Below are 11,219 nucleotides of genomic sequence, written 5' to 3'. Positions count from 1 at the left end.
GGAAGCACCAAAGTCCAATCCAGCTGTTGGTCCCATCAGATCTTGGGCATGGAATGAGGTGTATCTCATCCTCAGGCAGCAAAATTCCTTGAAAAGCCCTAATCTTATCACAGGCCTTGACATTGGGACACTGGACCAGCCTGGTCACACCTGGTGGCCGTCCCTGCTCCTGTGGGAGGGAGTTCCACAGTTTTAACTCTGTACTGCATGAAGAAGGACTTTCTTTTGCCTGTCCTGGAAAATAATAATAATAATAATAATGATAATAATAATAATAATAATTTGTTATTCATACCCCCCATCTGGCTGGGTTTCCCCAGCCACTCTGGGCGGCTTCCAACAAATGATTAAAAATACATTAAACCATCAGTCATTAAAAGCTTCCTGAAACAGGGCTGCCTTCAGTTGTCTTCTAAAAGTCAGACATCTGAAGGGATTGCATTTGCCACCACCGAGAAGGCCCTCTGCCCTGTAACTTTGCTTCCTACGGGACCGCCTCTCCTGGTATGTCCCACAGAGAAACCTACGGTCTGCAAATAATAACATCCTGAAGGTCCCAGGCCTCAGAGAGGTTAGGCTGGCCTCAACTAGAGCCAGGGCCTTCTCGGCTGCGGCTCCAATCTGGTGGAACGCTCTGTCACAAGAGACTAGTGCCTGCCGGGACCTGACATCCTTCCGCAGGGCCTGCAAGACAGAGCTGTTCTACCAGGCCTTTGGTCGGGGCGCAGCCTGACTCCCTCCTCTGGCAACCTGCACAGAATCTTGCTTAATTAGTTGCCATTAATTCGATTTTAATTGATTTTTATAATGAAATATTATTAGAATGTGTGAATATCTGATAGTTTGATTGTTTGATTGTTGTTAGCCGCCCTGAGCCCAGCTTCGGCTGGGGAGGGCGGGATATAAATAAAATTTATTATTATTATTATTATTATTATTATTATTATTATTATTATTATTATTATTATTATTCTCGCAGTGAGGGAACCGCCAGAAGGCCCTCGGAGCTGGACTTCAGTGTCCGGGTAGAACGATGGGGGTGGAGACGCTCCTTCAGGTCTACTGGGCCGAGGCTGTTTAGGGCTTTAAAGGTGAGCCCCAACACTTTGAATTGTGCTCGAAAACATACTGGGAGCCAATGTAGGTCTTTCAAGACCGGTGTTATGTGGTCTCAGTGGCAGCTCCCAGTCCCCAGTCCAGCTGCCGCGTTCTGGATTAGTTGTAGTTTCCGGGTCACCTTCAAAGGTAGCTCCACGTAGGGCGCATTGCAGTAGTCCAAGCGGGAGATAACCAGAACATGCACCACTCTGGCGAGACAGTCTGCGGGCAGGTAAGGTCTCATCCTGCGTACCAGATGGAGCTGGCAGACAGCCACCCTGGACACAGAACTGACCTGCACCTCCATGGACAGCTGTGAGTCCCAAATGATTCCCAGGCTGCTCACCTGGTCCTTCAGCGGCACAGTGACCCCATTCAGGACCAGGGAATCCCCCACACCCACCCGTCTCCTGTCCCCCCAAAACAGTACTTCTGTCTTGTCAGGATTCAACCTCAATCTGTCAGCTGCCATCCATCCTCCAACCGCCTCCAAACCATAGCTGTCAACTTACAGATTTGAAAATAAGGTACCAGCAGCCTTGGAAATAAGGGATCAGCAGCCAAAATAAGGGATTTTCAGAGCACAGGTATGTTCAACTTCTGAGCCCCTCCGAGCCAAAGGCAGAAAGCCCAGCCAGCAGCCAAATGAAGCCTCAAGGAAAACCACCATCACCTCTTCGCTGGGAAGCGCCGGACAAAGTCGAGTCCCCAGGCAACACAGCCAATTTGATTGGCACAAGGCATGCAAGCTCCACCCCCCCCCAGTCATTCTTAGACTCCTTATTGGGTGAGCAACACAGCCAAGCAACACAGTTGGAGCCTCCCTCCTCCCTGGCCGGCAGGGAGGGAGGGAGAGGAGCTGCTTCCTTTGAAACGCGGGAAATTTAAGGGACATCATCAATAAGGGACAGCAGCGGGACACGGCGCTGGGATAAGGGACTTTCCCGCCAAATAAGGGATGGTTGACAGCTATGCTCCAGACACTCACACAGGACCTTCCAACATCCAGCTTCTCTGCGTGTCCCGTGTTATGAGAGAGGAAGGCAAACTTTCTCTCTCCACTCTCACACGCCATGCGCTGCTTCCTCGCCTTTTCTCTAAAGGAAAAAAGGAAGATGCAGACCAAGCCAAAGACCCAGCCCCCTGCTGAAGCCCCCTGACCAGCCAGATCTGAGATCCCAGGACGCTGTGGGCAAAAACAAGGCGATTTCGACCGTCATCATGTTTTATTTCTCCAACACTTTAAATAAGCTGAATACATAAAGCAGCATTTGTCGTTATTAAAAATGCAGCTGCATCCCACCAGGGCACTGAGTATAGGGGGGCCGGGGGGGGGACGCTGAGTCTCGCGCAGGAGGGGGGCCGAGATGCAGCCAGAAATCCGTACTCATCATTATTGCACATGGGCAGGAGAAAAGTGCTGGGAACAGAAGACAGTTTCCACCCCCAACTCCCCCCCACCTGCCCACCCCCCTCCAACACTCGTACAGCTCAGGAGCACCCAGGGGGGAGGCTGAGCCCCCCCACCAACATTGCAGGTCCAAACTTGTGTCTCCCAGTTTCCTAATCCCCAAATGTGACACGCACCCTAACACTTTCCTGCCCCCCCATTTCTGTCTCCTGACCCCACCCCCCAGTCCTTAGAGTCTCTTTCTCCTCTGTCACCCCCCCCAAACAAGCAGGGCAAGTATTATTGGGGGGGGCAAGACCCCCTGGTCCCCAGGCCACTATTTCCAGCCCACACCAGGAGGTCTCACCAGGCCTGGGTTTGCAGAGGGAGGCACTGCACTGGGGTGGGCAAAGCCCCCCACCCAGAAAGAAACCTTGGGGGGGGTCTCTCAGATGCTGGTGTGTGGCTCCCCTCCCCAGTCCAACCGCACGGGGGTCCCTGGGGCGGCCACCTTATTGCACTTCCGCCTGGCTCATGGGAAGGGACCCCCTTCCTTCCCACAGCTCCTGCCAGGGCTGGGAAGGGGGGTTTCCAGGCACCGGGAAGCCCCTTTGCTACAAAAAGCCACAGGGTGGAATCTTATCCTCCCCCCTCATAAAAACATGGCCCCACAGGCTCCTCCGCTTCGCCAGGCCCTGAGCGCCGGCCGAGCGCTGGCACCGGCTGTGCCACCTTCGATGCGCTGCGGCACCCTGAGGCTGCACATAGGGTCCGCCGTGGGTCCGCAGCTCCCCTTTCACCCCGCCGGGCTCGGGGGGGCCCTCTGTGTGTCCCGCCTTAGGACTGTGCTTCGGGCAGCTTGAGGCTGGGCTCTGTCAGAACCGGGCCCTTGTGGTGCCTCTCCGGGCACAGCAGGCTCTTAGCTTCGCAGTTGAGGTTCTGGTAGGCGGGGGCGCTGGCGGGGGGCCGGTGGCAGACGGAGGCAAAGCTGAAGCCAAAGGGCCCCAGGCAGCAGGCGGGGCAGCTGAGCACCTCCTCCTGCTCCAGCACCCCCACGCTGCCCTCTCCGCTCAGCGCCAGGGCCGACCCCGCATGCTGCAGCGGGGGCCCCGAGCCGGGCGGGGGCACGCTCAGCTCTGAGAAGCCCCCTCCCCAGCTGGGGGGCTTGCTGTTGTTGTTCAAGAGCAGCCCATTGGCGGGCCAGGGCTGCATCCCAGAGACGGCCGTGCGGATGAAGCTGCCGTTGGCCACGGAGGGCGCCAGGGGGGCGGCCGGCTCCGCAGGGAGGGCTCTGGGGGGGCTGTCGGGACTGGTGTCCATGAGCTCGCCGGAGGGAGGGGAGCGGAGGGGGCGCTCCAGGCTGCTGCAGTCCAGGGACAGGAGGGGCTGGGGGGGGCGAGGACCCCCCCGGCGGGGCATCTCCGGGGAGGCGGGAAGCGAGCGGCACCTGCGGGCCAGGGCGGCCGGCTCGGAGAAGTCGCAGTGGGCCTCCACGGCCGGCTCCGGGGTGATGGGTGTGCCCGGCGGGAAAGGCGAGGGGGGAGGCAGGTCGAAGGTCAGCGAGATCAGCGACTTGCTGGGCGTGTCAAAAAGCTTGATGCGGCCGCCCTGGAGGTCGTGGCGCTGGGAGAAGGGGTTGACTCGCTGTGGGGTGTCCTGGGGCGCCCTGGGCGGCACCATGTCCGACTGGCTGCGCGAGAGGCGCTGGTCCGGGGGCACAGGAGGCTGGTCCAGCAGGCTGGACGGCATGGCAGGCAGCAGGGGGTCCTGGGCGGCTTTGTCTGGAACAGAGGGAGAAAGGGGGGTGAGGGCAGTCAGGGGGTCACCGAGAGGCAGACCTCAAAGCACGATGACTAGATGAACTTTGGGTTCCCCTCCAGCTCTGCTGTTCTATGATTCTATGAACGAGTGAAGGCTGTCGCTTGGACTCACATCACTCGGGAGGGCAGGAGTCCTTTGGAGCAGGCGTGGCGTTGCCACGACATTACAGTGCTGCCCAGTGGTTAGAGTGCTGGACTAGGAGCTGGGAGAGCTCAGGGTTCAGATCCCCACGCAGCTAGCAAGCTGACCTTGGCAGGCAGGCCCTGGCGCTTAGCGCAACTTACTTCTCAGGCTTGTTGCAAAGGAGGAACATGCAAGCCACTTTGAACTCATTGGAGGAAAAGGTGATGTATGAATGTAATGAATAAATAGAATACTAATTTGCAAAAAAAAATATTATATGCCACTTTCAAGGCAAGGCAGTTGGCAGAAGGCTGGTTAAAAGGAATACTTTTTAAGCTGTTGTTTAGAGTCCAATGCCTTTATCCCAAACAGGCTGTGCACTTAGAACCATAGCACTGCAGAGATGAAGACAATGCGAAAAGTTAAAGACGACATAAAAAAGCCAGAAGAAGGAAGGAGGAAAGTCAGCTCTTAGGAGCAAGTACAAATGTAAAATGTAATGTACAGTATGTAACTAAAAAATTAACAAAGATTATCATAAAAAAAGAATAGCAGGGCTGGAAGGGACCCAGAGGTCATCTAGTCCAACCCGCTGTGACACAGGAATTGAAAGCCCAATTGGGAAGGGTTACCACGGAGGGAGAGTGCTGGGCTCCCCGGGGTGCTGGTCCTGTCGCTCTGCTGGGCGTCTCGGGCATCTCTGGCTGCCAGCTGCTGCTTCAAGATGCCCTCCAGGTGCTGCGTGATCTCCAGGAAGGAGGGCCTCGAGGTGGGCTCCATCTAGGGAGGGGAGAAGGCACCTGGCTCAGCAGAAGACACCCCCCCATCTGTGGGGAGGGGCACATGCAAAACAAAGCCCCAAGGCTTTGTGGGTGGGGTGGAGCTTGGTGGGCTGCTGCCTCCCCAGCAGACAAAAAGGTCACCTTGGCCAGGAACCAGGGGGGTCTATGGGACGGAAAGTGGGGGGTCCAGGCTGCCTTCCCCTCGGAGACTGGGAGCAGGACAGATTTCTGGGCATGGTACGCAGTTCTCACTGACTTCAGTCCCCCCTAAAGGGAAGTACTGTATTTTTCCATGTATAAGATGACCCTTATTTCTTTTAACCCGAAATTAAGTTGTGCAGCTTTTGGGGGACGTGGGGGAGGTCACTTCCGCCAATCGCTCACCCGCCTGCCACTGCCAATCGCACACCTCACTGGAGCCGCCAATTGCCTGCCTGCCTGGCCACAGCCGCCAAACAGCCGCCCCATCGCCGCTGCCAATCTCCTGCTTGCTGCTGCCATTAATCACACGCCCGCCCCGCCCCCGCATTCACTATCTGTATACAAGAGGACACCCAAATTTGCCCCCCCCCCTTTAAGCAAAAAGCATCATCTTATACAAGAACAAATACGGTAGTTCTTTGGGCGACATGTAGCTAAATGGTGGAACTCCCTGCCACAGGAGGCTAGAATAGCCACCAAGCTGGATGGCTTTAAAAGAAGATCAGACAAATTTGTGAAGCAGAGGACTCTCAAGGGAGGGAAGTAGCCAGGAAAGCTTCCTTTAAATTGAACCCAAAAGCTGCTCTCAAGGCCGGTGATATGCATTCGTGGTCATGGCTGGGGCTGGGGCTCTGTGTCCTCAGGATTTGCCCCCCCCCCCAGCCCCTGCAAAACCACCACACCCAGCCAGGGCTGATTCTCTCACAGGCGTATAGGGCCAGGTGGGTCTGGCAGCCTGAAGGCTCATTCAGGTCTGGGGGTGTTGGGGGGGTCTTACGCTGCAGCAGTGGAAGGCCAGCTGGAGGAATGTTGCAGGGCAGTCGGCTCCCACCAGGTTGCAGAAAGCGGCCACATCCAGCCCAAAGTCCTGCAGGGAAGAAGGGAGAGGGAGGTGAGTTGCGTGAGAAAGGCCAGTTCCCAATATTTAAAATCAATAAAGATTAAACTGTAGTTACAGATAGGTAGCTGTGTTGGTCTGCCATAGTCAAAACAAAAAAAAATCCTTCCAGTAGCACCTTAGAGACCAACTAAGTTTGTTATTGGTATGAGCTTTTGTGTGCATGCATGAAATATCTGAAGAAGGTATCTGAAGAAGTGTGCATGCACACGAAAGCTCATACCAAGAACTAACTTAGTTGGTCTTTAAGGTGCTACGGGAAGGAATTTTTTTTGATTAAACTGTAGTTCTTTTTGTGGTGAATGGATTCAATATTTAAAACCAAGAAAGATTAAATTGCAGAAAATGGCCCATGCTAGGGATCACTGTTGCAGGACCCCCCCATCATCCAGTTTGTACAAACTTCAGACACATTCATATTCACACACTACATACGCTACGCTTCTGTTATAAATTCATAGAAAATCAACCATACATCAGATCTGCACCGTTCCACTTTTATTTCACTCCATGAAGGAAGGACTACAAAATGGGGAAGGTTTGATACAGGACAGCCATAATCCCTTCAGCATACCAGCACATCCACAAGAGCCCTGCCCAGTTGCTATGCCAACCCTGATGGTCCCAGACAGAAGACCATCAAGGTCACAAAGAACTTGCATATGGGAGTGGATTCAGCATGGACTGGAACAAAGGACAATGATCAGATCTTCCCTCTGGGGGCAGGAAACTGCAAACTCCCCTTTGTCTCCTGGAAGTGACTCATGGGGAGGGGGAAAGGGGGAACCAGCCAGGTGACAGGACACTCAGGTTACCACCAACTCCTCCCTCAACCCCTCCTTTCTGTAATGTATGCATGATGTTTCTGGGGGTGGGCTTGACCTAGAGGAGGGGAATTTCAAAAGTTTTTATAAGGCCTTGCACACCATTTTTCTGTGTCCTTTCTCTCTCCTGCAAGTGAGGGGAGCACCCTGTTGCAACAGTTCAATAAAGGCCAAGCCTACAGGCTGCTGCTTTGCTCCATCCTGGTTGGTGTCTTTGTTTTTGTCCAAGGGAGCCCTCGGATTTCTCCGTTAACATCACTAGGAAAAGAATCAAGAAGAAGACTGTCGATGTCATAATGCCGTTATACAAATCTGCAGCCACATCTGGAAGGCCGTGTCTGGTTCTGAATGCCTCGTCCGAAAAAGGGTATTTCTGGGTTGCAAAGGGATCAGAAAAGGGCCACCAGAATTTTCCAGAGGGGTGCAGAGACTCCCCTAAAGGGAAGGTTGCAGCATTTGAGATTTTTTTAGTTTAGACAAAAGATCAACAGGTGACATGATAGAAGTTTTTTTTTAAAAAAAATAGCCATGACATGGAGAAAATGAAGAGTTTCTCCTTCCACCCTAGAACTTGTGGACAGTCACGGAAGCTGAACATCGGGAGATTCAAGACAGAGAAAAGAAAGTCTTTCTTTAGCCAGTACATACTTAAACTCTGGAACTCACTGCCACTGGAAGCAGTGATGGCCACCAGCCTGGATGGCTTTGAAAAGAGGACTAGACAAATCCATGGAGAAGGAGAGAGCTAGCAATGGCTACTAGCCAGGAGGGCTGGACTCGGCCTCTGCGGTTGGAGCCAGCAATGCTTTTGTGCACCAGTCGCTGGAAACCGCAGGAGGGGAGAAGAGGGCTCTTGTGTTCGAATCCTACTTGCTGGTTTCCCACAGGCATTTGGACTAGGTGGGTCCCTTGGCCGGATCCAGCCATCTCTCCTTAAGTTCTTATGACCTTCCTTACCCCAAAATAGCTCAACAACACAGAAAAATATGGTAAATTGCTGTGTTGGCTCTTTGCAAAAAATAAGTGGGTTTTGGGTTGCAGTTTGGGCACTCGATCTCTAAAAGTTTTGCCACCACTGCCCGAGAGCCTGCTGGAGACCGATAATAATAATAATAAAATTTTATTTATATCCCGCCCTCCCCAGCCAAAGCCAGGCTCAGAGTGGCTAACAACAGTAAAATAACAGAATTTACATAAAATCACAATCAATTAATTGAAATACATTCTAAAATCAATTCATGAGCCTCTGTCGTCCTTCACTTGTCTGCTTGACCCAAACATGAAATGCATTTGGAGAAGCTAAGCTAAGGGGTCAGTGCAGACCCAGCCAAAAATGATGGAAGGGCCACAAGATTTGGTGAGGGGAGGAAACGACTTGAATTCCAAATGTGTGCAGGGCTCTGTGCTCATTCTGCCGAGAGCAGCTATTGCAGGCCCCTCCCTCCCCAAGAGAGAGAGAGAAAGAGAGAGATCTGTGCAACGCAGCCCCCGGCCACAAGGTGGCAAGCAGGGCCTTCTCCGCAGGGCCAGAGGGTGGACCAGCCCCTCTCTCCATGCCCCCCTCCAAAAGGGGAAGCACTCAGCCTGGCAGAGGCTACCCCCCCTCACATCTGGCATTCTCTGGAGGCAGAGGGCCAGCATCCTTTATCTCACAGAGCAGGCATCTTTCTGGATGATGGGGCAGTTCTGGGGACGGGGAATGGCATCCACAGGCAACATTCAAACAATCATCAAGCGTGGGGGGCTGACACTCTAAAATTAGATGACAAGACAGAAGTACTGTTTTGGGGGGACAGGAGGCGGGCCGGAGTGGAGGACTCCTGGTCCTGAATGGGGCAACTGTGCCCCTGAAGGACCAGGTGCGCAGCCTGGGGGTCATTCTGGACTCACAGTTGTCCATGGAGGCGCAGGCCAATTCTGTGTACGCAGGATGAGACCCTCCCTGCCCACAGACTGTCTTGCCGGAGTGGTGCATGCTCTAATTATCTCTCGCCTGGACTACTGCAATGCGCTCTATGTGGGGCTACCTTTGAAGGTGACCTGGTGTTGTAAATAAAAATATGCCCTTTTCCCTTATGGGGTATCCAAGAGCCCATATAGAGTCCTTGCATAGGTTCCCTATTGGTAGGAGAAAATAACAGAGGCCAACCAGAGAATATTGAGAAGCAAAGCAGCTAGTAAGCTTGATCTTTATTGATCTGTTGCAACAGGGTGCTCCCCTCACACGCAGGAGAGGAAGAGGACCCAGAACAATGGCCTGCAAGGCCTTATAAAGACTATTGAAATTGCCACCATGTAGATCAAGACCAACCCCAGAAACATTATGCATACATCACAGAAGGGGTGTAACCTAAGACCACCCCTCAGATACATCCCACCTACATCACAGAAATTTAAATGTTGTTTTTCTCTTGTCCTTGTTTATCTCCTGTCTGGCAGGTTACTTGATTGGATTTCCTGGGGAGCCTGGCCATTCTTTTGTAGTGGTAAAATACTTATTTCCTGAGCCAGGTCACAGGCTCACACCTTGTATCTTAAATGTGTCCTTAAGACAGGATTTGTGAGGAAAGAGACAATGGGGAGACTTTTCCATTCTGACAATGCAGAGAAACATTTGCTCAGTTTAGGAATCAAAATGGTTCCAGGTTGGCTTTCCTGTGCTGATCTATGTACATGTGGTTATGAACGTCGCCATATATCTAAAACCATAAAATTCCTATCACACTGGAAACTGCAATTAATCCAGAATGCGGCAGCTAGACTGGGGACTGGGAGACCACATAACACCGGTCCTGAAAGACCTACACTGGCTCCCAGTACGTTTCCAAGCACAATTCAAAGTGTTGGTGCTGACCCTGAAAGCCCTAAATGGCCTCGGCCCAGTAGACCTGAAGGAGTGTCTCCACCCCGGACACCGGGGTCCATCTCCCGAGGGCCTTCTGGCGGTTCCCTCACTGCGAAAAGTGAGGTTACGGGGAACCAGGCAGAGGACCCTCTTGGTAGTGGCACCCGCACTGTGGGACACCCTCCCATCAGATGTCAACAACTATCTGACTTTTAGAAGACATCTGAAGGCAGCCCTGTTTAGGGAAGCTTTTACTCCTTGATGTTTTATAGTGTTTTTAATATTCTCTTGGGAGTTGCCCAGGGTGGCTAGGAAAACCAACCAGGTGGGGAAGGTATTAATAGCAGCCTAGAACAGGTTGTTCACGGGACCATCTCCTCCAACCAGTCCCCTCAACATGTCCTGAACTGGGGTGAGATGGGGGGCTCAGGTTTCTCTTTGTGGCCACTTCCATCCCCGCTGCCTCTGAGCCAAGGCTTCGTCCTTCTCCAGGCAGGAATCTGACCTGCTCATCTGAGGCTTGAGCGGCTGAACTCCCTCTTGCTTCCAGAGCGTCACATGTGATACAGGGGAAGGATGGGATATGTATTTGCAATAAAGAGATGCAAAGGACTTTCTGGGCGAGTAGAAAGTCAGCCCCAGATCTGGCAACCTTCTCTTCTCCTGCTGAAGTTCTCTGGAAGTGGGGTCCCTCCTGCCATGGCTGTGCTGAGCCTCCAGGGTCAAGAGACAGTCAGGCTCCTGAATCCCAGTTTCCGGAAATTGCAGGAGGGGAGAGGATGGCTGTGCTTGGATCCTGCTCGGGGGTTCCCCCAAGAGGCACCTACTGGGAAAACAGGGTCTTGGACTAGGTGGGCACTGGCCAGCGTTCAAAATCCACCAGGCGCCTTTTGCACCTGGCTCTCAGCCACTTGCAGCCTAGTGAAGATGCCCGGGTGATGCCTGACATCTTAGGTATTTTGACGCCTTAGGAATTTTGAGGTCTTAGGCATATGTTAAATGTTCCTAAGTGTACCAACCAAGCCCGTACATAGATCAGCACAGGAAGACCGACCTGGAACTATTTTGATTCCCAAACTGAGCAAATGATTTCTCTGCAAGGTCAAAGTGGGAAACCTCCCCATTGTCTCTTTCCTCACAAATCCTGCCTTAAGGGTGTGTCTGTGTTTGAAGAGGGTGAGCCTGTGACCTGGCCCAGGAACTATTTATCACTACAAAAGACTGGCCAGGCTCCCCA

The 11,219-nt window shown here is 52.9% G+C and overlaps 1 protein-coding gene across 1 annotated transcript in view; it reads right to left on the bottom strand.

The window, feature by feature from the left end:
- Positions 1-2,305: 2,305 nt before the first annotated feature.
- The window catches only part of TESK1 (testis associated actin remodelling kinase 1), a 33,426-nt gene continuing 24,512 nt past the window's right edge, over positions 2,306-11,219 (bottom strand). The window contains exons 8-10 of the mRNA XM_083702732.1: positions 6,194-6,283; positions 5,065-5,212; positions 2,306-4,269 (exon numbers count right to left, since the gene is read on the bottom strand). Of these exons, the coding sequence (XP_083558858.1) occupies positions 3,326-4,269; positions 5,065-5,212; positions 6,194-6,283 (1,182 nt within the window). The 3' untranslated portion in view covers positions 2,306-3,325. The remainder of the gene's footprint in view (positions 4,270-5,064; positions 5,213-6,193; positions 6,284-11,219) is intronic.

The sequence above is a fragment of the Podarcis gaigeae genome (genome assembly GCF_964106915.1).
Source record: "Podarcis gaigeae genome assembly, chromosome: 11".
Classification (NCBI taxonomy): Eukaryota; Metazoa; Chordata; class Lepidosauria; order Squamata; family Lacertidae; genus Podarcis; species Podarcis gaigeae.
This window is presented reverse-complemented; position numbering and strand designations above follow the sequence as displayed.